Source organism: Halichoerus grypus, chromosome 15 (assembly GCF_964656455.1).
Source record: "Halichoerus grypus chromosome 15, mHalGry1.hap1.1, whole genome shotgun sequence".
In the NCBI taxonomy this organism is placed as follows: domain Eukaryota; kingdom Metazoa; phylum Chordata; class Mammalia; order Carnivora; family Phocidae; genus Halichoerus; species Halichoerus grypus.
The window spans coordinates 56766610-56791726 of NC_135726.1; the positions used below are offsets into that span (position 1 = coordinate 56766610).

Sequence of the window (25117 nt, forward strand, 5' to 3'; positions counted from 1 at the left end):
ATTCCATGGCTGAACCTAATATGCTATGTGTTAACTAACTGGGATTTAAAGAAAACTTGAAACTACAAAAAAAAGAATAATTTAAGGACAGAAAACTGGTCATTGGTGAAATGATGAGAGATAGAAACAGAAAAATGCTCACTTAAAGCCCAGAAGGCTGAACTATAGTCTACATAGTTATGATAAAGATCCAATAAGTGCTTGTTGGGATACTCTTAAAGAGTCTCATAACTTCCTGTATATCTCAGCAACAGTTAATATCGAACTGGATGATAAGCACCCCATAGAAAATTTTCAAAAGTAGTTTTAGGAGTAGAAATTTGAGGGGCGCCTGGGTGGCTCAGTCGGTTGGGCGTCTGCCTTCGGCTCGGGTCATGATCCCAGGGTCCTGGGATGGAGCCCCGCATTGGGCTCCTTGCTCGGCGGGAAGCCTGCTTCTCCCTCTCCCTCTGCTGTTCCCCCTGCTTGTGTTCCCTCTCTCTCTCTCTCTGTCAAATAAATAAATAAAATCTTTAAAAAAAAAAAAAAGGAGTAGAAATTTGAGGAGGGGCGCCTGGGTTGCTCAGTTGGTTAAGCCCCTGACTCGTGATTTTGGTTCAGGTTATGATCTCAGGTCGTAGAATCGAGCCCTGTGGAGTGGAGCCTACCCCCTTGAGCACTGAACATATAACCACTGCTTCAAACATTAGAAGTGTAGCTCTTAGAATGCCTGGATGGCTCAGTCAGTGAACGGTCTGACTTTGGCTTGGATCATGATCTCTGGTTCCCGTGATAGAGCCCTGGGGTGGGCTTGTTGCTGGGGGGAGTCTTCTTGTTCATCTCCCTCTGCCTCTCCTCCCCACTCATGCTTGATCTCTCTCTCTCTCTCTCTCAATCACACACACACACACCCCCCACACACATATAAACAAAACCTTAAAAAACAAAAAAAGTGTAGCTCTCTGAGGATGAGTCCTGTCCACATGCTACTTCAATAAACTAAGTTGCACCATAAAACATGGCAAGAATTCTTTCTTACTGTTGTGTGAAGGATCCCACAATTTTGTTACCAAAAAACCCAAGCTGACTGAAATTCCTTTCAAAAACTAACGCACAAGGCATGAGTTTTGATCCGAAAGGAGTATCAGGTTTATTCAGGAGGCCAGCCACTTGGGAAGAAGAAGGACTCATACCCAAAAACCAACACCAAGGTTTCAGCCTGGCCCTGAGATTTTTAAGGAACTTGAGAGCAGTTCATCAGTAGGAGGAGAGCAGGCCAGTCTGAAACACTTCTTGATTGCCTGCAGACTCACTGGTGCCACCTACAGACGTCATGGAGGTGCTTGGAGGTTGGGCATGGGTGCTTCAGGGATAGGTGGTGCCAGAAGGCGTGATTACCAGTCCTTCTAGGAAACAATGCATGATGTATAAATGTACAAAGGTCGGTTTCGTTCATCACTCACACAGGCTAAAGACGCACTCTGAAATTTAAGGACTACAAAGATGGCCAGAGGGGCCCAGGCAGGGCTTCAATATGGCTTAAAAAAAATGTCTTCTAGGTTGTTCTGTGGCTGCAATGGCATTATTTCCTTCTGTTGTGAGGATGATATAGACACCAAGAATCAATTAGATGGGGGACCTGTATCGGGGAGAGAGCTGATACCAGAGATTAACTTTTTATATCATCAAGAGTTGCCTGCCTAGAGGGGCAAAGCATTGTTTGATGTAGATTTCCTCTTTCCATTCTCCTATGAATGTATGTCCCCTGTTTTCAAAATTGCAAATCTCTAAGCCATCTTTTTTTTTTTTTTTTAAGATTTTCTTTATTTGATAGAGAGAGACACAGCGAGAGAGGGAACACAAGCATGGGGAGTGGGAGAGGGAGAAGCAGGCTTCCCGCGGAGCAGGGAGCCCGATGCGGGGCTCGATCCCAGGACCCTGGGATCATGACCTGAGCCGAAGGCAGACGCTTAACCGACTGAGCCACCCAGGTGCCCCTCCCTAAGCCATCTTAAGTCACAGTGGCATGGAAGCTTCAATCGCCTGTCTTTGAGCCTCATGTCTTTCAGGTTCCCATAATTAAGAAATTATTTTAATTATTAGACAGCCAAAGAATTGAGAATGGAGTGAGGAAAACATGTGTTCCTCTCCTAATATACATTCTGTTGTATAAACTGACCTCCCTGCTTCAGACCCAAAATATAATAGGAACACAGAGTGGGGGATAAAGAGGAAGAGTAGCCTTTTTTTTTTTAAAGATTTTATTTATTGATGGGGCGCCTGGGTGGCTCAGTCATTAAGCGTCTGCCTTCGGCTCAGGTCATGATCCCAGGGTCCTGGGATCGAGCCCCACATCGGGCTCCCTGCTCAGCGGGAAGCCTGCTTCTCTCTCTCCCACTCCCCCTGCTTGTGTTCCCTCTCACTGTGTCTCTCTCTGTCAAATAAATAAAATCTTTAAAAAATAAAAATTAAAAAAAAAGATTTTATTTATTGATTTGAGAGAGAGAGAGAGCACACAAGTGAGAGAGAGGAGGGACAGACAAAGAGGGAGAAGCAGACTCCCCGCTGGGAAAGAACCCCAATGCAGGATTCGATCCCAAGACCCCAGGAGCACAACCTGAGCCAAACGCGGATGCTTAACCCACTGAGCCACCCAGGCGCCCGGAACAGCAGCTTTATTGCTTTGCCAGCGAAGGATGCTGCAGCAGGTCAGGGTCTTCAAAACTGCAAGCCCACCCAGAGGAAGGGGCTAGGGTTTTGTACGGAATCGCAGGATCTAGCCCGTGTCCACAGGAACTGTGTCTGTGCGGCCAGCCCTGTTCATCACGTTGTCAGGGTGGAACCAGGTTCCTGAAACGAAGGGCTGAGAAGTGAGAAGAGGTTTGTGGAGGAGAAGAGAAAGGTTACTTATTTTGAAATGGCGTCTTGCTGAAGCATTAATCTAGCCGCTTTTTTCTTTGTTAAACTTGATGCTTTTAAGTGGTTTTCATTTCAGTCACCAGGACAACTGTTGTAAGAAGACTTCATATTTTACGGGGAGAAACCACTCAATGTTTTCTAGAATGGGTGACATAAAGAAAAAGGATAATACCAAATTTACCTGAGAGTGTTGAGAATTAGAATTCTAATATATCGCTGATGAGATGGTAAAGAATACAATCACTTTGGAAAACCTAAAATATGTCTCTTTGGCCTAAGCATTATTTTAGGCTGGTTATTTTAAGTAAAAGGCAGATAAAGGAAAAGCTCTGAAATCCTGTGTTTACTTTTTTTTTTTTTTAAAGATTTTATTTATTCATTTGACAGAGAGAGACACAGCGAGAGCAGGAACACAAGCAGGGGGAGTGGGAGAGGGAGAAGCAGGCTTCCCGCTGAGCAGGGAGCCCGATGTGGGGCTCCATCCCAGGACCCCGGGATCATGACATGAGCCTAAGGCAGACACTTAACGACTGAGCCACCCAGGCGCCCCCTGTGTTTACTTTTGAAAGAGATATTTGCATTTATAAGGGAAAGCTCCATTTGTAAGGAGTTTCCCTTTGTGTAGCAGAAAGAGGGAGAATATGCTAATCTCCAGAAAGTCTGATCAGTGGAAAAGGCAAGGCTGTGCTTTGCATGGTCACCTCCCCAGTTACTTCCCAGTAGGATCACCTGTGGAGTTTCAAAAAAGGATCATCACTGGTGGCCTCCGCTCAGATTCTGTCCATTGCTTTGGGCGAAAACACCCGTGTTGTGTTCATTGAGGGCTCCAGGTGATTCTAAGTGAGGCCAGGGTGAAGCACGAGGGCTTCAGGTTATTTTATGAGAGCGGAGAGCAGGCTTGGGCTCAAGGAGAGGTTAACAGGGCCTCTGCTACATGAGTCAGGGAGGCTTAGGTTCATGCAGCACAAGGTTCCTAGGCTGTAGCTGAGTTTGTGGGGGCTGTGGCAGGGGATTCTCCCTCCCCCCCCCCCCAAAGCAGTTAAGGAAAAGTCAGGGATTGGTTTCCAAGTAGGAGCTCACAGTTTCTGAATAGCTCCTGACACAAAGGACTAGGAAGCTGGGCCTTTTCTGCATTTCAAAGTCTTGCCTGCAGGTTAGCGGTTTCAGGTGGAGAAGCTCTATTGGTGCTTTTAAGGGGATTTTTCTCCTGATGCGGCTGTGATTTCTCCACAAACATCTTGTGAGAAAGAAAACCAGAGGTCGAGGTGAAAGAAGAAATGACCAGTTCTCAGGTAAGCCTGGTGTCCCAGGAGAGACTGTGTCATGTTTTTCTCCGTAGATTCCTTGCATTTAGAAATTTCAAATGTTATGGGGTGGCTGGGTATGGACACTGGGGAGGGTATGTGCTATGGTGAGCGCTGTGAATTGTGTAAAACTGATGAATCACAGACCTGTACCCCTGAAACAAATAATACAGTATGTGTTAATAAAAAAAGAAATTGCAAATGTTGATTCCTCTAGTTTGATGTTTCTCCCTTATGTTTTCACCTACTTTTAAGATCTTTTCAGAAGTGATACTCAAGGTCAGGTCTTCAGAATACTCTATATCCCAGCGCCTTCTCTCCTGTGTCTCCAACCTGGCTTCCAATAGGGCATCAACAGTTGTCACTTTGGATTAAAGTCCTGCAAGTATTGGAAAATATTTCCGTGGTGGCAGATCCAGAGGGGAAGGCGTTGAGTCCAAGATTCCTGTTGTTGATGAGGTCTGGTGCTGGGATATTAGGGAGGGAAAACATTTCTCATTTAGGTCCCGTCTGGATGATCAGCTCTATGTAGCCCAGGAGTAAGAAAATGCACCAATATACCATACCAGATGGGTACGAGGTCCAGAATAACTTGGAAAGTTCTATTCTAAAAAAGGGGGTGGGAGACTCTTGGTCTTTAGAATGTGAAAAAGATATTCTATTCAAATACACTAGGGGTTCCCCCAGCTGTCTCAGTCGGCTAAGGTTGGACTGTTGATTGCAGCTCAGGTCGGGATCTCAGGGTCCTAGAACGGTATCCCGCTTCTGGTACTGTGCTCAGAGGGGAGTCAGCTTGAGATTTCTTTCTCCCTCTCCTTCTGCCTCTCCCCATCTCCTCTAAAATAGAAAAAAAGTCCTGGGCCCCAGGGTGGCCCGATCGGTTAAGAGTCTGCCTTCTGCCTTGAGCTCAGGTCGTGATCCCAGGGTTCTGGGATCCAGCCGCACACCGGCTCCCCGATGGGTGGGGAGCCAGCTTCTCCCTCTGCCTCCTTGTTCTCTCTCTCTTTCACATAAAAAATACATCTTTTTTTTTTTTAATTTTATTTCTTTGTCAGAAAAAGAGTGAGAGCGAGCACAAGCAGGGGGACGTGCAGGCAGAGGGAGAACAGGCTTCCTGCTGAGCAAGGATTCCCCATGCGGGATGTGATCCCAGGACCTTGGGGTCATGGCCTGAGCCAAAGGCTGATGCCCAACTGACTGAGCCATCCAGGCGTTCCAATAAATACAATCTTTAAAAAGAATAAAATATAAATCTTTAAAAATTAAAAAAAAATGAAATAAACTAGCTATTACAGCACATGGATCTGTGGTGTCTCAGTCAGTCAGATGGGAGCCCCAAACATGGGTCAGTGATTGGGTGGAAGCCAGTCAAGCGGGCACTGAAAAGAATTCCCCTGAGGCCGAACAAAGGATATAGAAGTTTATTGAACACACTGCAAAAGAGCCCCAGGCAGGAGAGCAGAGGATAGGCTGCAAGGAGCAGTGGGTGGGGGGTTTTCTTAAAGGGGGAAGGTGAGGAGTTATGGCGACATATGGGACTGTCCCTTTTTTGGTCTATGTCCCTGGTTGTCAGAAGCCCATTGGTTAGTTAGGGCCTATGGCTGTTTGAGGTGGGTCCCCGTTGGGCCTGTCCGGACCGAGCCAAGGGGTCGCTGTGGGCCCTTTCTGCATCCCTTTGCTCAAGCCTGCTTGCCTAAGAGCAGCCTGTACGGAAACTGTAGGTGATTGGATTGTGTGTATATATATCTCCACTGTATTTTCAATTAGATTTATATTCTGAATTACTGTTTTCAGACCACAAGAAAATACCAGTGATGGTGTGTCCTTGATGTGCCTTACGGACTGATAACAATTTCTTTCTGTGCAGCTGCTGTTAACTTCTTTTATTGGCTTGGTGGTCGCTGCCAGATTCCTCCCCTGTAATGTTCATATTTTCCCTCTTGTCATTTGTAAGGAACATAATATACTGAGCAATATGCAGAAACTATCACATTTCAGATGTAAACTTCTTTCTTGTTTTTCTCGCTAGAAAACATTTTCATATTAGAGAGAGAGAGCGAGAGAGCACATGGGTGAGGAAAGGGGGAAGAGGGAGAAGCAGATTCCGCACTGAGTGGGGAGCCGAACTCAGGGCTCAATCCCAGGAGCCTGGGATCATGACCTGAGCTGAAGAGAGACCCTAAGCCAACTGAGCCATCCAGGTGCCCCATGCTTGTAGTTTCTGATGAGGAGAACAAAGTCAAAAGAAGTGTGAACGAAATTAAATTTCCTTCAACTTCCAATCCATTGATAAATACCTGAGATAGGCAGAGTATGACATTTCTCAGAGATTCACAACTGCCTCGATGTTAATGGTTTGTTGGAAGCAAAAAACAGCCTTAGCTGGACAATAGCCAGACCTGCAGGATCCTGTCATTCCTCTTTAACATAGGAAAATCCCTTTGGAAATGTCCTCTATCTTTACCACCAAATAGATGGTGGCCATCATCCTTCAAGCATTTGGCCCACTGAAAAATACCTGAAGGGTCTCCTGACTAAAGTGTTACTAGACCGTAAGTGACCTCCTCATAACACCAGCTAGGCCCTCATGGTCCTGGAAACTTGCTTCCAAATTCCTGAGAGCCTTGTGCTATCCCTCACCCCCTCCGCACTTGAAAGCATATAATCAGTCACCGCTCACAACTTCAGTTCAGCTCTTTCTACCCACGGGTCCTCTCCCCGAACTTTAAGACTACATTTTTTGCACCACAGCTGTCTCAACAGTTCTTTCTTCATCATTCACTCCTGAACCCCAACATTTCCATCAGAAACATCTCAAGAATTCTTTCTTCACCATTGGCTCCGCTCCCACATCCCAACAGTTTGCACTGACAAGGAGGGCGCTCACCTCTGCGTAGTTGATAGAGTTGACTTCTGGGAGCGAAACTTTCCAGCCAGTCAGCCCTCCATCCCATAGGTTTTTCTTTTACTCCGCACTCACGTCACAGAGAAGGAAAGGTCAGGTCTGGTTCTAGGTGGTGACACTAACTCCAGCTCTTTCATCTTAGGAACCATTGTGAACTCTGTCAATGGCCACTTGGTAACTGTGGTATTTATTGCAGGGACTGCTGACATTCAGGGATGTGGCCATAGAATTCTCCCAGGAGGAGTGGGGATGCCTGAACCTCGTTCAGCGGGAATTGTACAGGGATGTGATGTTAGAGAACTACGGACACCTCCTCTTCCTGGGTGAGGATGACTCCTTCCAGATTTCCCAGACCACACTCAGGGTTTTGTTCCTTCCTTTGAAGACTGTCTATTAGAACATTCCTCTTTGAATGACTAGAATTCAGATCGAGGCAGAAAGGGAAATAAGTAGGGGTTTTTAGATGTAGTGAAACACCTTCATGGTGTTTTCTTTTCAGCCTTAGCTTCCCCTTCCTCAAAGTAACATCATCACTTCTGTAGGTGAGTGGCAATTCTAAACACTTAGTGGCATAGAATGATACTGCTCACATATTAAACTGAAATTTCCAGTTCTTATGTCTACTACTTGGAAGTGGAGATTAGGATGTGAACGTTGGAAATGCCTCCTGTGTGTGTGTGTGTCTTTTCTTTTTTTTAAGATTTTACTTATTTATTTGACAGAGACAGAGATAGCAAGAGCAGCAACACAAGCAGAGGGAGTGGGAAAGGGAGAAGCAGGCTTCCCGCGGAGCAGGGAGCCCGATGAGGGGCTCGATCCCAGGACCCTGGGATCATGACCTGAGCCGAAGGCAGACGCTTAACGACTGAGCCACCCAGGCGCCCCTCCTGTGTGCTCTAAAGGGACTGTTGGGCAACAGCTTTTGGGAAACCATTTTCTAGAATTCTACAATGTCTTCTCTTCTGTACTGAACACAATCTTGATGGAAAGTTAGAATCTACAGCAATACTCATTTTCCTTTTTCCTCATAAGCAGGTCTCATTCTGTCAAAGCCAGACCTGGTGATGTTTTTGGAGCAAGAGAAGCAGCTCTGGGATGTGAAGAGAAAGGAGACAGTAGCCTTTCATCCAGGTAGGTGGGAATGAATGAGGCAGATGACAGGGGAGGTCCAAATCTGGAGGAGGAAGGTAGGTGTGGTTCCAGTAGCTCTCCTTGAATGAAAATCAGTTGGAGACGCCCAGTTTTATTTCTCTCTCTCACAAAGAGACATCTGCTAGGCAACATTCTCATGCTCTTACATTCTCTAAGGATTCTCCTTCAGCTCCAGTGATGGTCCATCACATCCACAGGGAGGGCCAGGGGACTCTCCTGGGAGCGGGAGAGCCTCCATAGTCTGAGAGCTTCTCCATAGCTGTGAGGGCCCTGGGAAAATCATCCTATTTCTGAGGAACTCTATGCTAAGCCCTTGGTAAATTCTATTTTTCCTCATGGGAAAAGTAGGTCAGGGTAGTTGTATGCACATTGGGGTTTGGTGGAGAAATTCCGGGAACACTTGAGACAGATTTCTAATGTTTTCTGGTCTATGCTTTCCAATGTTACGGAGGCTTTAATCTTAATCTTGTAAAATTGAGACTCAGTAACTTCATCGGATAACAAAGCACCTCCCTAAAATGAGAAAATGTGCTCTTTTATTTCCCTTCAAAAGTTCATTCTTTTTCATATTAACTAATATAGAAGTTTCCACTCTATGAGTTCCATTCCTCAATGATGAAATAATGTAATGTCTCTATTTGTTTCCTAGAATTCCTACATAAATAATGCTATTGTGGAACTAGCACATTTAGAACTCAGAACTTGTAGCCTTTAATAAAGTTTCAATGATTACCTTATTTTTTAATAATCGCACCATTTTATAATTCTGTCTTATATGAAGTTCTTGTGACTTTGTTGTGTGTGTTTTCACTTTCTACTTAGTTGATATGAGATTTTAAAAGATTTTATTTATTTGTGCGAGACAGAGAAAGACAGAGAGAATGAGCAGGGGAAAGGCAAAAGGAGAGGGAGAAGCAGACTCCCTACTGAGCAGGGAGCCCAATGAGGGGCTCGATCCCAGAACCCTGAGATCCTGACCTAAGCCGAAGGCAGACGCTTAACTGACTGAGCCACCCCGGTGCCCCAAACCCCCATATTTCAAAAGTCGTTTTGTTCAGTAATGTAATTTTGCTTCGTGGGAATTTAAAGATTAGGTTTTTCTTCTGCTTTCCTCAGAATGTATCAGAATTTAATCCCAAATATTAATTTCAGATACAGTGTCTTGTCAGCATATTTTACAACTTTCATGATGTTTGTTTATTTAGAAATGAAGATGTTGTTTGTGTCCTCTGTCTTGAAGAGTGGATTATAGCCTTACATTCTGTGTAGGAGGAGGAATATATTAATAATGAAATACATTTCTTTCAACCTTTTTAAGTGTTCATAAAATTTTCATTTACGGCTTTTAAGGATTGATTTTAATGAACATTTACAATTTTATGGTCAATGAAGACATGCCAATCAAATGCTTATTTTTCATGATATGAACACAGTTTAAATTATAGTTATATAGACGTTTTTCTTTTATGTAATACATCAATTTTTTATTTAGAATTTCTTGGGTTAAATTTTATCTTATTCTGGTGCAGTAATTCCATAATAATGTGCTCTTTTGTCTGGGACTTTTGACAACATTAATTAGGCATGGATTGGGTTTTACCTGTGTATTTTGTTTTAGGAGGAGAATTCTCAACGCAGAACATTTCAAGACCATGTGAGTATAACTCAAAAAAGAATGAGCTTTCAGCTTTTTGCCATAAAATTGTGTGTATTTGTCTTGTATTTGTATATCACACATACATACTCTGTTTATGACTCCTACTATTTGTCTCCTTGGTCTGTGGTCAGTGAATGTTTACTACGTCTAGGTGAGCTGTCACAAACAGAATTAATTTCATCATGTATTTGTTGGTGAATTTTTATTCTCTTTGCATGAGAGAAAGACTTTTTTGAATTCAAAGTAATTTTGAAACATTTTATATCTCTGTATCAGGTTTTGGTATGACATTTTATCTTTAATTGTGGTGTTATGCCCACGATAGGCCTTGGTACCTTTCTCATTAACTTTTGTGTCTTCTCTGAGCATTTTCATTGTGGTTACCTTAGCGATTCCTTAACACAACTTAGAGTTAAAACAAACCATTTAAAACTCATATTGTCAGTTGCATACAAAACTCTTCTTCCTATGTCCACCCCTGCACCCACTTTGTTACCGATATCACAAATTCTTTCATGTTGTGTACTTTATTTCCTACACTGAGATTTTTATACCTTTTTTAAAACAAAATTCCGTAGCAGAAATAAACATGAATGGTATCGAATTACAACACTACAGGTTTATATAAGTGTCTATCTTTAGCAGAGAGCTTTATGTTCTCATGTGGTTTCAGTTACTGTGTAGAATCCTTTTATTTCATCTAGACAGTGTTCCTTTAACGTTTCTTGTAGGACAGGTCTACTGGTAAACTTAAAGGGGATTTTACTTGGGAAAGTCTTCATTTCTACATCTATGGAAAACAGTTTTGCCAGGTGAAGTATTCTTGGTGGCTCTTCTTTGATCTTTCAGTACCTGAGTACATTGTGCTATGCCCCTCTTCATATTGGGTCTGCTGAGAATCCCACTCCTAATTTCCTAGGAGCTCTCTTGTACAAGATGAGTTGCATTTGTCATGCTGCTTCAAAAGTCTCTCTTCACCTGTATTTGCTAGGTTAATTACAACGTGTCACTGGGTTCATGTCTTGACATTTATCCTACTTAGAATTTACTGAGCTTGAATTTGTCTCTTTTTTCCACATAGGTCACTCTCCTCTCCTTATGAGGTCCCCTTAATGTGCAGACTGGACCACTTGTCGGTGTCCCATGAGTCCCTTAGACTCCATCCTTTTCACATATTTCTTGGCTCCTCTCAGTAGAGAATTTAGAAAAGGCGTCTTTAAGAGGTCTGATTCTTTGTTCTGCTTCATCAAGTCTGTTGCTGATCCCTGTGTATTTGTAAATTCAGTAGTTGTACTCTTCAGCTCCCAGTTTCTTGTTCATGGATGTTACACTTTCTGTCTCATTGGGTTTACATTTTGGTCATGCATAGTTTTCCTGATAACATGTAGTTACCTATCTGTTTTCTCTTCTTCCTCCCTGAACATCTTTATGATGGTAATTTGAATTCTTTGTCAGACAAAAAAAAAATATATATATATATATATATTTGGTGATGGGTATTAAAGAGGGCACATATTGAATGGAGCACTGGGTGTTATACACAAACTATGAATCATGGAACACTACATCAAAAACTAATGATGTAATGTATGCTGAAAAACATAATAAAATTTAAAAAAAATTATATAAAATAAAAATAAATATATATATTTATATATAAATAAATATATATATATACGTATATATAAATAAATATATATATATACAAAAAATATATCTATATATTTGGCAATGTATGGCTCTTTATTAACTTAGGGCAGTTTTGGAGATTGATTTTGGTTCTCTGATTGGAACATATTTTCCTATTTCTTCGTATGCCTTCTGGTCTTTGGGTGGTATTTGGGGGCCTGTGGGCCCAGGATTATGGACTTGGATTCTTGACGAGTACACAAATAATAGCAATTCCGGGTTCTGTCACACATGTTCTAGGCATTTGTCATGTCTGCATTTGTGTAATTTCCCAGTTTAAGAAAGAGGAGTGACTACTTTAGAACGCATGATACCTTCCTCTCTCTCTGCCTTCAGCTCTGTAGTCTCTTCATTGTTTGAGCAAGTGCTCACGTTCTGTCTGAGCAGCCAGCACGCTGCATCCAGAGGGTGCTCTCATTCCGTCCGTTTTCCGTGTCAGGCAGGTGAAAAGAAGCGAGATCATTGAACCTACAGGTCACTCATTTGTTTCTCTCCTGAGGAGAGGTAGGAGTTTTCTCCGTGTTGCTGTGGAGTGTCAGAGAGGGTGAACAGGGTTGTGGGCAAGTGTCACAAACTTTCTTTGTCTCTTCGATGTCTCTTGTTCATTTGTACTTGCCTGGGGGTCCTGTGTTCTCCTAACTGGCTTCTGGAGCCATCTAAAAGGCAATTTGGTCCATTATTGTCTCCATGGGGGTGCAAAGTCCTGGGGGTTCTTATTTCTCCATTCTGTTGCTGTCCTAGGATGGCTATAAATTTGGTATGTGCGTGAGTATAGTAAGTGGGATGTCTTATTTTACATCTTTTAGTTGTTGTTGTTGTTGTTGTTTTTTAAGATTTTATTTATTTGACAGAGAGACAGTGAGAGAGGGAACAAAGCCGGGGGAGTGGGAGAGGGAGAAGCAGGCTTCCTGTGGAGCAGGGAGCCCAATGTGGGGCTCAAACCCAGGAACTTAGTACCATGACCTGAGCTGAAGGAAGATGCTTAATGACTGAGCCACCCAGGCACCCTACATCTTTTAGTTGTGTCTTGCAATCATACCGTAGGTGTGTTGGCAAAGACAGGCAAAGAAGATTCTTGGCATAGAGTGATATGGGAAGAGGTGGAAGCAGTGGCCCTGAGTATTTATACTTAATGAATGACTGGGAAGGTGATGGGGGTAGTGAAGGGCAGGAAGGATGTTATGATGGGCATAACCCAATATGGACAATTACCCATAATGAAATCTATTTTTTTTATCATTTTTATTTATTTATTTTTCAATTTTATTATGTTTTTCAGCATATATTACATCATTAGTTTTTGATGTAGTGTTCCATGATTCATAGTTTGCGTATAACACCCAGTGCTCCACTCAATATGTGCCCTCTTTAATACCCATCACCAGGCTAACCCATCCCCCCACCCACCTCCCCTCTAAAACCCTCAGTTTGTTTCTCAGAGTCCATAGTCTCTCATGGTTTGTCTCCCCCTCTGATTTCTCCCCTTCATTTTTCCCTTCCTACTATCTTCTTTTTCTTTTCTTTTCTTTTTTTTTTTTGACATACAATGTATTATTTGTTTCAGAGGTACAGGTCTGTGATTCATCAGTCTTACACAATTCACAGTGCTCACCATAGCACATACCCTCCCCAGTGTCTATCATCCAGCCACCCCATCCCTCCCAACCCCCACCACTCCAGCAAACCTGTTTGTTTCCTGAGATTAAGAATTCCTCTTATCAGTGAGATCATATGATACATGTCTTTCTCTGATTGACTTATTTCGCGGAGCATAATATCCTCTAGTTCCATCCACGTTGTGGCAAATGGCAAGATTTTGTTTTTTGTTTTTGTTTTTGTTTTTTTTTTTTGACGGCTGCATAGTAGTCCATTGTATATCTATACCACATCTTTATCCATTTATCTACCCATAATGAAATCTTACTGCCAGAAGAGATCAAGGATATAAATCATTTGGGGGGAAACCCCACCTAAGTCACTTATATTCGTAGAACGATGTCTTTGAACCCAAGGACCCAAATCCACTTTTTAAAACATAAATTTTCTGGAAGGACATCTGGAAATTGTGGCAAGTCACCTAGTCCGTACTGAAAGTAATCCTTCAAACCACTTTAAAGAATTTATTTTTATTTATTTGACAGAGAGAGACACAGTGAGAGAAGGAACACGGGCAGGGGGAGTGGGAGAGGGAGAAGCAGGCTTCCCGCAGAGCAGGGAGCCTGATGTGGGGCTCGATCCCAGGACCCTGGGATCATGACCTGAGCCGAAGGCAGACGCTTAATGACTGAGCCACCCAGGCGCCCTTTCAAACCATTTTAAATATATGATTGGATTAATTATTCATGGAAATATTTCTGAAAGTTAGATATTTGAAAATGAAGATAAAAATCCTAAATGTGGTTGATTTGGGAAGTCCTGTTCAGACGGTTCATTATTTTCCCACCAACACATAATCCCTTCTTGTTCTAAAGTCTCTAGTTTTGATAAACACAGGAGGGTCTTTATCAAAACATCACTATTGAATAGTTATCACATACTACTGAATTTGGAGCAAGTTCTAATGTGTTGAGTACTTTAGTGAGGACTCTATCTTCCATAATTACAGAGGTCTCTATAATGGAGAGAGAACTTACCAATGTGATGAATCTGTGAAAAATGTTAACCAAGGGTAAAATTCCAGTAGACATCAGAGAAATGTGTCCAGAGAACCGGTGTGAAAGTAGTTAAGTGTGCGAGTCTTATGAAGCTGAAATCTCATTGAACATCATTGTATCCTCACTGGAGAGAAGACATAGAAACTGTGTGAGTAAGTGTGGCAAAGCTTTTAACTGGAGTTCAAAACTCACTCAACAGCAGAGATTTTATAATCGGAAGAAACATTACAAATGTATAGAATGTGGCCAAGCCTCTAAGTACTACTCAAAACTTAACCAAGGTAAGGTAAGACATAGTGGGGAGAAGGCTGAGAAACGTAAAATAAAATGTGACAAAGCCTTTAAGCAGAACGATCAACCTTGTTTACAGCAGACGGTGCATAGTGGAGAGAAGCCCTTAAATGTAAAGAATGTGGCAAGGCATTTAATTCCTAATCAAAACTATTCAACATGAGATAATACATCCTGTTGAGATACCTTGATTGTCAAGAATGGTGCACAGTCTTTTCCTGGAACTGTACCCTTTTTGAATATCCGAGAAAGCATACAGGGTAGAAACCCTAGAAATGTAAAATTGATGCAAGAGCTTTGTTTTTAATACACACTTCAGAAACACATAGAATCTAAACACTGAATACATTAACAGTAGATAAAGCATCAGTAACCGGGACATACGCTATCTGCACTATGCAGAGGAACATGTCAGAGACTCGTGAATATTTTCGATTTTCTTTCTCATGATAAAAAGTAGCCCACAGGCGCCTGGGTGGCTCAGTCGGTTAAGCGACTGCCTTCGGCTCAGGTCATGATCCTGGAGTCCTTGGATCGAGTCCCGCATCAGGCTCCCTGCTCAGCTGGGAGTCTGCTTCTCGAACCTCTGACCCTACCCCCTCTTGTGCTCTCTCTCTCTCATTCTCTCTCTCTCAAATAAATAAAATATATTTTTAAAAAAGTAGCCCACATGTTATGTTTCATGCTGAATCCTCTGTTTGAATGTGAATATTGAACCTTCTTTAAAAAAAGCCTGTGTGCATTTGAAAATTGGAAGTTATCTGTCTGATCCTAATTTTCATTGGAATCCTGCAGAATTGCTCACTCTTGTTTCTGTACCTTCTCCTTTACTGAAATGGAATGAAGGCAAGTTTGAGTGGTTTTATTTTCAGTCATCAGGATGTAGCCAACTGTCTGGTATTCCTTCTAGAGGTATCGAGGGACCTTGGTAGCTTCTGGTTTAAAACATTTGCGATCATTTTGGATGTAAACTTACTCTGTATGAGCAGAGAGGGCTAGACCTATGTCCATTGACAACTGTGGACTCCTGAGTGCTTTCCAAACCTATGCTGGCAACTCTGTGGTTAGCTGGGGCTAGAGTCACCAAAATTTGGCAGGACTGAAGGCCATTCTCTGTTCCTGGGCAGTACCATAGGCCAGGCTCTGAGACTGCCCTGGTTCACCGATCAGGCTCCCTGCTCATGCAGAGCAAGAGGTGATGCTCAATACTTGGTCACTGCTACTGGCTTGGTTTTCTCCCCATAGTCCTATAAGAGAGGCTCTGTGGTTGTCCAGGGTCTTTGTTGAGGCTTCCTAGTGGGGCAGGAAGGGAAGCTATGCTCAGCAATGGGAAGTGACTTAGACCTTGCGTACCTACCCAGATGGAGAACATAGAATTTTCTGGTTCAAACTATCGGCTGGACACCCAAGTCAGTCACAGCTGCTGACAAATCTCCTTAACCAGGTAGGTTCATCTCAGCTCTGCAAGTGGGCAGATTCCCGGGGATCTCTGATTCGGTGTGACCGGAAGGTGGAACGCTGTCTGGTCCAGCAGTTCTAAGATCTGAGCACTGGTTGCTGTAAGCCCTACCCACTTTGTCCATGTCTGTGTGATCCCCAGGTGTCCAGCACCACAGATTCCCCCAGGGATCCCCATGAGGTGAGATCTCATTGGGCCACCCAGGAAGTGGCTGGGCATTTGGGGAAAGCTGGATGTCCACTGTGGGCTCTCTTTTTCATGGTAGAACGATTGTAGTTCGTGCTGGTCCCTCCTAGTTGGGCACTGTGCTGGCCCAGGGAAGGTGCATTGTGATCAATGTGAAATTGCTCCTCTTACCCTTTTTTTTTTTTCTAAGATTTTATTTATTTATTTGACAGAGAGAGAGGGAGAAGGAGAGAGAGGGCAGAAGCAGGGGTAACATCAGGCAGGGGAGAAGCAGACTCCCCGCTGAGCAGGGAGCCCGATGCGCGGCTCGATCCCAGGACCCTGGGATCATGACCTGAGCTGAAGCAGACGCTTAACAACTGAGCCACCGAGGCACCCCTACACAAGTCATTTCTTGATATGGATTCACATCGCCAAGATCTTGGAGTGGACTTCTTTGATTTATCTCTGTTTTCCTGCCTCTAGTGACGTTTAGTAATCTCCCAGGAACACACACACAATGTCAGTTTTGATGTCATAAAATTTCCTTGGGACTCTGTGCTCAGGTGAATGATTATTCCTCTATTCCCATAATAGGCTTGCCTCCAGGGGCTTGGCAATAGCAATAATCTTTGTGTTATAGGCTTTACCTGCAATCGTGGCAACCTGGTAGATATTTTACTGTTGTCTCTCTTTATATCACTGGAGGTAGGTTAAAGTTCTACTGATTTTATTGCCAAACACAGGAGTATAGACAACTCATTGGACATTGTCTCTAAAGGAGTCCCATCTGCACTGACAGCTTTTCGGTGAAAGATTTCTTTCTTTTTTTTTTAAGATTTTATTTGACAGACACAGCGAGAGAGGGAACACAAGCATGGGGAGTGGGAGAGGGAGAAGCAGTCTTCCCACGTAGCAGAGAGCCCGATGCGGGGCTCAATCGCAGGACCCTGGGATCATGACCTGAGCCGAAAGGAGATGCTTAATGATTGAGCCACCCAGGTGCCCCTATAAGTGGATTCTTCTGGGAATACCACAAAGTTCAACCAAGTTTTATATCTATGCTCATTTTAGGCAAAGACAGTTTTTTTTTTTTTTTTTAAGATTTTATTTATTTATTTGAGAGAGAGCGAGAGAATGAGAGAGAGCACATGAGAGGGGTTATGGTCAGAGGGAGAAGCAGACTCCCTGCCAAACAGGGAGCCCGATGCGGGACTCGATCCCAGGACTCCAGGATCATCACCTGAGCCAAAGGCAGTTGCTTAACCAACTGAGCCACCCAGGCGCCCCAAGGCAAAGTCAGTTTTTAGGAGGAAGCCTAAGTTGAAACACAAGCGATCCTGTAGCCTGAAGCCATGGGAATTAGTAAAAATGTAGGGAAAACTTAATATTTATAAAGGCCACGGAATCAGTGGCGTCCAAGCTAAGAAATCCAGCCTAGCAACCAGAAGCAGATTGCACCTGCATTTCTTGTCAAAGAGGGAGCTGTGTCCATGAATATGTTGGCATGGTGATTTGAAGAAGGATAAATAAAAGGAGGTCCAGAGAAGAGTGACTGGTCAAGTTTGTCATGCAGGGGTGGAGTTGGCTTGAAAGAAGGTGAAGGGAGGGAAGGACTCCATGCTCACCTCTATCCTCTTCCCCCTGTGTAGGAAACTTTTGAAACCCTTCATCTGCTATTCAGGCCTGGAATTCTGTTTGGAACATACAGTGTTAACGTTTGACATCAGTTGCACACGTGTGAAATGTGGAAACTCAGACCCCACCCAAATATCCACATCAGAATATGAATTTTACCAAGATCTTCAATTCATTGTCATACACATTAAGATTGAAGTACATCTCTAGCTCACCTACACTTTTCCATTATTCTACTCCTGTCTTCATGTGTATAGGACATTATTTTGATAACTGTGCCTTGTTGTATGCCTTAAATCAGGAAATGTGCTCTTCATTTCCCAGATTATTTTGGGTATGGTTTATCCCATGACATCCATGTAAAATTAGGGTGGATTTTGATCTTTCTGCAAAAATGGCATTGGAATTTTGGTAGTGATTTCATTATTCTGTAGATCTCTGCAAGTTTTATTGTGTTTCAAGTATTCCAGTGAAAGAACTTGGATGTGTTTCCAACTTATTCCTTCTTTCAATTCCTGCACAATATTTTATACTTTTCATCATTCTGGTTTGACCTCTACCATTATGTTAAATTGGAAGCATTTTTTGGGGGGGCGGTGATGTTGCTCTAAATGTATGATGTCTCTGTTTTGGGAATTGTTCTTTGCTGTACAGAAACAGAACTAATTTTTATGTGTTGGGTTTGTGTACCAACTTTGTAAAATCCATATGAGTTTTAACAGCATTGTAACAACAAGGATTCCCCAGGAGAAGAAATGGCAGTGGAGGAGGAGGATTCTAGACTCATTACATACCCTGAACACCACGAGATAACTATCAGATCATCCTAAATACCCCAGAAATTGGGCTGAAGACTTAGAGGACAAACTCCCAAAGAAAAGGAGAGAAGAGGCAACATTGAAGATGGCAGTTAGTTTGGAGACATGGTTTAGGGAGAAAAGGTGTATAGCGCTGTGGAGGGCAGGGAATTGTGGTTGGACAGAAAGTAGCATGACAGAGGAGCTCACAGGGGAACGCATAAGGAGAAGGTTTCCCCAAAGCCATTGGCTTGGAAAGGGAGAGGGGATAAATTTCACGAGTTCTTGGAACTCGCATGTCTTAAAGCCTGAAGTTTTAATGGTCAGCAGGTTTGGATGAGATAGAGTCAAGAGGGCACTGTGCTCCTGGAGAGAAGGCAGGCAAACAACCTGGAGGCAGACAACGTGGAAACAGCCATCTAAAGAACACCTGGGGCACACGGTGGGGAGAATATTCAGTAGTCTAGGAGCACTTTCCTGAGAGGAAACATTCAGTGAGATGTGTCTCCAAGAACACGGGAGTTGGATGGCACCATTCCCTCTCTGCCCCTTAGCGTAAACACAGAGCCCCACTCAGTGAGGACACTGGCTGTCTGTCTTGCTTGCACCAAGCCTCACCCCCCTGTGATCTGATGGGACTGCCCTTCTCAGTGAGGCTTGCCTCAGGCTCAGCAAGGTGGGCCCCTGCCCACATCACATCTCCTGAGCAGAGAGTTCTGTAGGGCCTCAGCTCGGGTAGGGTTGATGTCAGGTGTCCTTTCAGAAGCAGGCCAGAGCTCACCTAGTTAAAACTGGCCACATTCAGGCCAGGCACTGAACACTGCCCATAGCAGGACACATCATTGGCTTTTCTAACACACACAGGAAGGTAGAGACTTAGACAAAATGCCAAGATGAAAGAATTTATCCCAAACAAAAAAGCAGATAAGGCCTAGGCTAGAGGTATAATGGAAACAGATAGGAGTAACGTGCTTGATGGAGAATTAAGGCAACAATCATAAGGATACTCAAAGGGTTAAGAAAAGAATAGTGAGGTCTTCCACAGAGATAAGGGTTCAGAAATAATTGGGGTGCTTGGGTGGCTTACTTAGTTTAGCCACTGACTCTTGGTTCTGCTCAGGTCGTGATCTCGGGGTCCTGGGTTCCAGTCTGAAGTCAGGCTCTGCACTCAGCATAATGACTGCTTGCGATTCCCTCTCTCTCTATCCCTCTGGAGCTCCCACTCCTACTCTTGAGATCTTCCTCTCAAATATATTTTTTTAAAAAATCAAATAGAGGTGAACAATGCAATAAGCAAGATTAGAAACAGGTTGATGTAAACAGTAGGCTGGAAGAAGCAGAAGAATGACTTTTTATATAGAAGGCAAAATAAAGGGGCACCTGGGTGGCTCAGTTGTTAAGAGTCTGCCTTTTGCTCAGGTCATGATCCCAGGGTCCTGCTCCGCGGGGAGCCTGCTTCTCCCTCTCCCACTCCCACTGCTTGTGTTCCCTCTCGCTGTGTCTCTGTCAAATAAATAAATAAAAATCTAAAAAAAAATCTAAAAAAGAGAAGGCAAAATAAAGGAAAATACTGAATCTGAACAAAGAGGGAGGGAGAAGAATCATGCAACACAGGATTTGATTTAGGGAACTCACTGACTCCATCAAATGTAGTAAGATTCCTAGGTCATGGGCTTTTCTGTGCTGGGAGAGTATTGATTCCAAATTTACCTTTCATTCTTGTTATTCGTTGAAGGTGATTTCCCATTTCCTTGGTTCAAGGTTCTTAATTCACTCTTAAAAACTTGTATTTTTAGGAATTATCTCTGTTTTTCTTCCACATTACCCGATTTGTTCGTATATAATGGTTTATGTAGTTAAACCATTGCCAGCTCTGTTTGTTTTGTTGGTTAAAATGGACATGACTTTCAGTGTTTTAGTGTTAATCTGATAATCTATTTTATTTATTTCAGATTTTTGTTATTTCATTCCTCTAGTAAATTTCATCGAAGTTTCTTCCTTTTTTAGTTTTTCTGGTGGAAGTTAAGTTGTTTATTCCAACATTTTTCTTAACTCTGTATTGTATAAGATAAACAAAATTGAAAATGGTAAGTCTAGTAGGGAAAAAATGGCAGACATAAACAATACATACAATGACAAAACAGTAAAAAAATTAAAAATAGAATTCTTTAAGGATTTCTGTAATCATGTCATCTGTGAACAGAGATAATTTTACTGTTTCTTTTTCAATTTGGATTCTTCTTATGTATTTTTGGATGCATAATTGTTCTGTCTAGAATGTCCAGTACTGTATTCAAAGGCAGTGGTGTGGTCACTTCATTACCTTCTGATCATAGAGGAGAAGTTTGTAGTCTTTTACTATTGAATAGGTTAGATTTCAGCTTTTCATACATCTATGCCATTTGTTAGATTGATGGAGTTTCCTTCTCTCTCTACTTTGAGTGTTTTTAACATGACATGTTGTCCAATATGCCCATATTTGTATTCCATCTTACTTAATATGATCATGTCGTTTTTGATCTTCATTCTGTTAATGTGGAGTCTTCAATTTATGGTTTTCCATATGTTGGAACACCCTCACTTCCAGGATGATTTCCCACTTGATTATCTGGTAAAATGGGAAAATGTGCTTTTGATTCAGGTTGCTCTATTTTATTGTGGACTTTGAGTATTTCACACAGGTAGTCGTTTGTCACCTTCTTTACTTGCAATGTCTTCTTCTGGCTTGGATAACCTGGTAATGCTGCTACCACTGTGAGAGTGTTTTACTAATTTTTCTTATCTTCACTCCTTGGAAATGTTTGAGGAGATTTGAAGTACTTTCTCCTTAAGGGTCTGTTTGAATATCCATTGAATTCATCTGGGACCTGATTTTTCTAAGGCGTTGGCAATTTTTTTTTTTTTTTAAAGATTGTATTTATTTATTTGACAGAGAGACAGCAAGAGAAGGGAACACAAGCAGGGGGAGTGGGAGAGGGAGAAGCAGGCCTCCCGCCGAGCAGGGAGCCCAACGCGGGGCTCGATCCCAGGACCCCAAGATCATGACCTGAGCTGAAGGCAGACAATGACTGAGCCACCCAGGTGCCCGGGAATTTTTTCTTTTTATTCCTCTTTCATTCTGCTTCATGGTTGTAGATTATTTGTGATTTTTTAAGATTTCTGAATGATGGAGTCTAAATTGGTTATACCTTTTTTGAAATTTATACTCCTCTTCCGGTATCAATTTGTGGGCACTGATTTTCCATCATCACCTCTTACAATTACTTTTATTCCTATGGTCAGTTACACTCTGTCTGATTTCACTTCATCTCACATTTTAGTCATTTTTTTCTCTTTTATTCTTAATTTAGTTAATGGGCTGTCAATGTTGTTGATCTTTTCTGACAAATCTTCCTATTGCTAAGTTCCCATTTTTACTATATCCTGTTTTGTTCATTTCACCTTTCTCTTTAAATATCCATCATTGTACTAATTTTGCACTCATGTAATACTTTGCCTGATCATTAGAGATATAGGAAAGTGGCTTATGCTACACCATAACAATACTACAGCATTATCTATTAGGATATGTGATCAGCACATTTTGTGAAAAGTTACGTGTCCATGTAGAAATGAAGTCTTGATTCCTTCTCACCCATCTTTCTGACATTGTCTGATTGACTTGAAGCTTCTATCTTAGAAGTCCTCAGTATATGCATCTGAAAGTAGTAAGTGCAATGATTTTACTTATATTTTATCTTTCAGCTGTATCTTCACATGACACCCAGAGTTTCCTGCTACAGCCGAGCATAGGAGGTTCTTTCCAAAAAGTATCAGTGCATAGATATCAAGATAGTGCTGTTGAGATTTTACACTTAAGTACAGACTGGGACAATGATGGGAAGAGTGAAGGGCATCAAAGATTTCCTGGAGACTATACCCAAACCAAGGCAATTGCCCTTAGTAAGAATCTCACTGCCCCAAATAGTGAAGGATATAAAACATTGTGGAAAACCTCCCTTTTTAAGTCAACTCTTTCTGCAAAGCAGTGTGTTTCTGTAAGCAAAAGCTCCAATCAAATATTCAAACATACATATTTGTGGACAGACCATTTGGAAAATCTGGAAAGTTACCTAGTCCATGCTGAAAATAATGATTTGAACCATTTTGAAGATAGGATTGGCTTGACCTTTCAGTCAAATATTTCTGATAATCAGAGATTTAGAAATGAAGAACAAAGTGCTAAGTCAGATCCGTATGAGAGGTGCTTCACTGAGGAGTCAACCCTGCAGAATTACCAGAGCTTTTTCAATGGAGACAGAATTGCTCAATGCAGTGAATCTGAGAAAACATTTAACCAGGGTTCCAATGTTCATAGATGTGTGAGGACTTGGTTTCCAGAGAACCATTATGAATGTCATAAATGTGGGGAAGGCTTTAATCAAAGCTCTAACCTTATTATACATAAGAGTCTCCCTTTGGGAGATAATCCTCATAAATATAATAAATGTGGGAAAGCTCTTAAGCAGTCCTCCAGTATTGGTGATCATCAGAGAATTCATGAGGGAAAAAACCCATTCAGATGCAATAAACCAGGGACCATGTTTAGTCAGTCATCAAGGCTAAATATAAATAAGAAAATCCCTGAGGGAGAGAAAACTTCCATTTTTAAGGAATGTGACAAATCCGTTGACTGCCACTCAACACCATCTCAACATCAGCAAATGCATACTGGAGAGAAAATACACAAATGCAAAGAATGTGGTAAAACGTTTAAAGACTGTTCATCAATAAATGGACATAGGCAAATTCATACTGGAGAGAAACTTTACAAATGTAAAGAATGTGGGATAGCCTCTACATTGTGCTCAACCCTTCCTGGACATCACCAAATTTGTACGGGAGAGAAACCTTATAAATGTCAAGATTGTGGCAAGACCTTTAACCATCACTCAAGTCTTAATAGACATCACCGAATTCATACTGGAGAGAAACCTTACAAATGTAAAGAATGTTCCAAAGCCTTTCAGTCATGCTCAGAACTTACTCAACATCAACGAATTCATACTGGAGAGAAACCTTACCAATGTCAAGAATGTGGCAAGGCCTTTAACTGGCCCTCACAGCTTACTCGACATCACCGAATTCATACTGGGGAGAAACCTTACCAATGTCAAGAATGTGGCAAGGCCTTTAACTGGCCCTCACAGCTTACTCGACATCACCGAATTCATACTGGGGAGAAACCTTACCAATGTAAAGAATGTGGCAAGGCCTTTAATTGTCCTTCATACCTTACTCAGCATCACCAAATTCATACTGGAGAGAAACCTTACCAATGCAAACAATGTGGCAAGTCCTTTAACAGGCTCTCAACACTTACTCGACATCACCTAACTCATACTGTAGAGAAACCTTACAAATGTCAAGCTTGTGGAAAGGCCTTTAACTCAGATTCAGCCCTTAGTCAACATCACAGAATTCATACTGCAGAGAAATCTTACCAATGGAAAGAATGTGGCAAGACCTTTAACCAGAGCTCAAGGCGTACTCAACAGCACAGAATTCATAGTGGAGAGAAACCTTACAAATGTCAAGAATGTGGAAAGGCCTTTAAGAGTCACTCATACCTCACTCAACATCACAGAATTCATACTGGAGAGAAACCTTATACATGTCAAGAATGTGGCAAGGCCTTTAACAGTCTCTCAGACCTTGTTCGACATCACAGAATTCATTCTGGAGAGAAACCTTACAAATGTCAAGAATGTGGCAAGGCCTTTAACCAGAACTCAAGGCTTACTCAACATCACAGAAGTCATACTGGAGAGAAACCTTACAAATGTCAAGATTGTGGAAAGGCCTTTAACTGGCACTCAAACCGCACTCGACATCACAGACTTCATACTGGAAAGAGACCTTACAATGTCCAGAATGTGGCAAGGCCTTTTACAGACACTCAGTCCTTACTAAACATTATAAAATTCATAGTAGATAGAAACCTTACAAATGGAAAGAATGTGAAAAAACGGTTAAGGAGTGCTCACCCCTTACCGCATATCAGAGAATTCATATTGGACAATAACCTTAGAAATATAACAGATGTGGCAATGCCATTGACCAGCATGCACACCTTACTAAACATAGAATTCATACTGGAAAGAAAGGCACCTGACAAATGAATAGAATGTGCCAAAGCCTTTAGCAGGCAAACAACCCTTACTGGACATCACAGAATTCATACTGGAGAGAAATCCAGAAATGTAAGGAATTTGAGAAAATGGTCGAGGACTGCTCCTCCCTTAATCCATATCAGAGATTTCATATGGGAGCATAACTATACAAATATAAAGAATGTATCCAACCTCTCACTGGATCTCCCAACTTACCCAACATCATAGTTATCATATAGGAGCAAAATTGTAAAATGTAAAGAAAATGGACAAGCCTTTTCTGGAGTTCAGCCCTTACTCAGTATCACAAAATGCATCATAGATACAAGCCCTTGGAACAAAAGAAATGTGGAAAG

General features: G+C 42.1%; 1 protein-coding gene across 1 annotated transcript in view; it reads left to right on the forward strand.

Moving 5' to 3' along the window:
* ZNF761 (zinc finger protein 761) overlaps positions 1 to 24586 on the forward strand; it is a 90704-nt gene extending 66118 nt beyond the window's left edge. Inside the window, 4 exon segments of the mRNA XM_078063589.1 lie at positions 7304 to 7430; positions 8143 to 8238; positions 22354 to 24510; positions 24513 to 24586. Of these exon segments, the coding sequence (XP_077919715.1) occupies positions 7304 to 7430; positions 8143 to 8238; positions 22354 to 24510; positions 24513 to 24586 (2454 nt within the window).
* Positions 24587 to 25117: the final 531 nt, after the last annotated feature.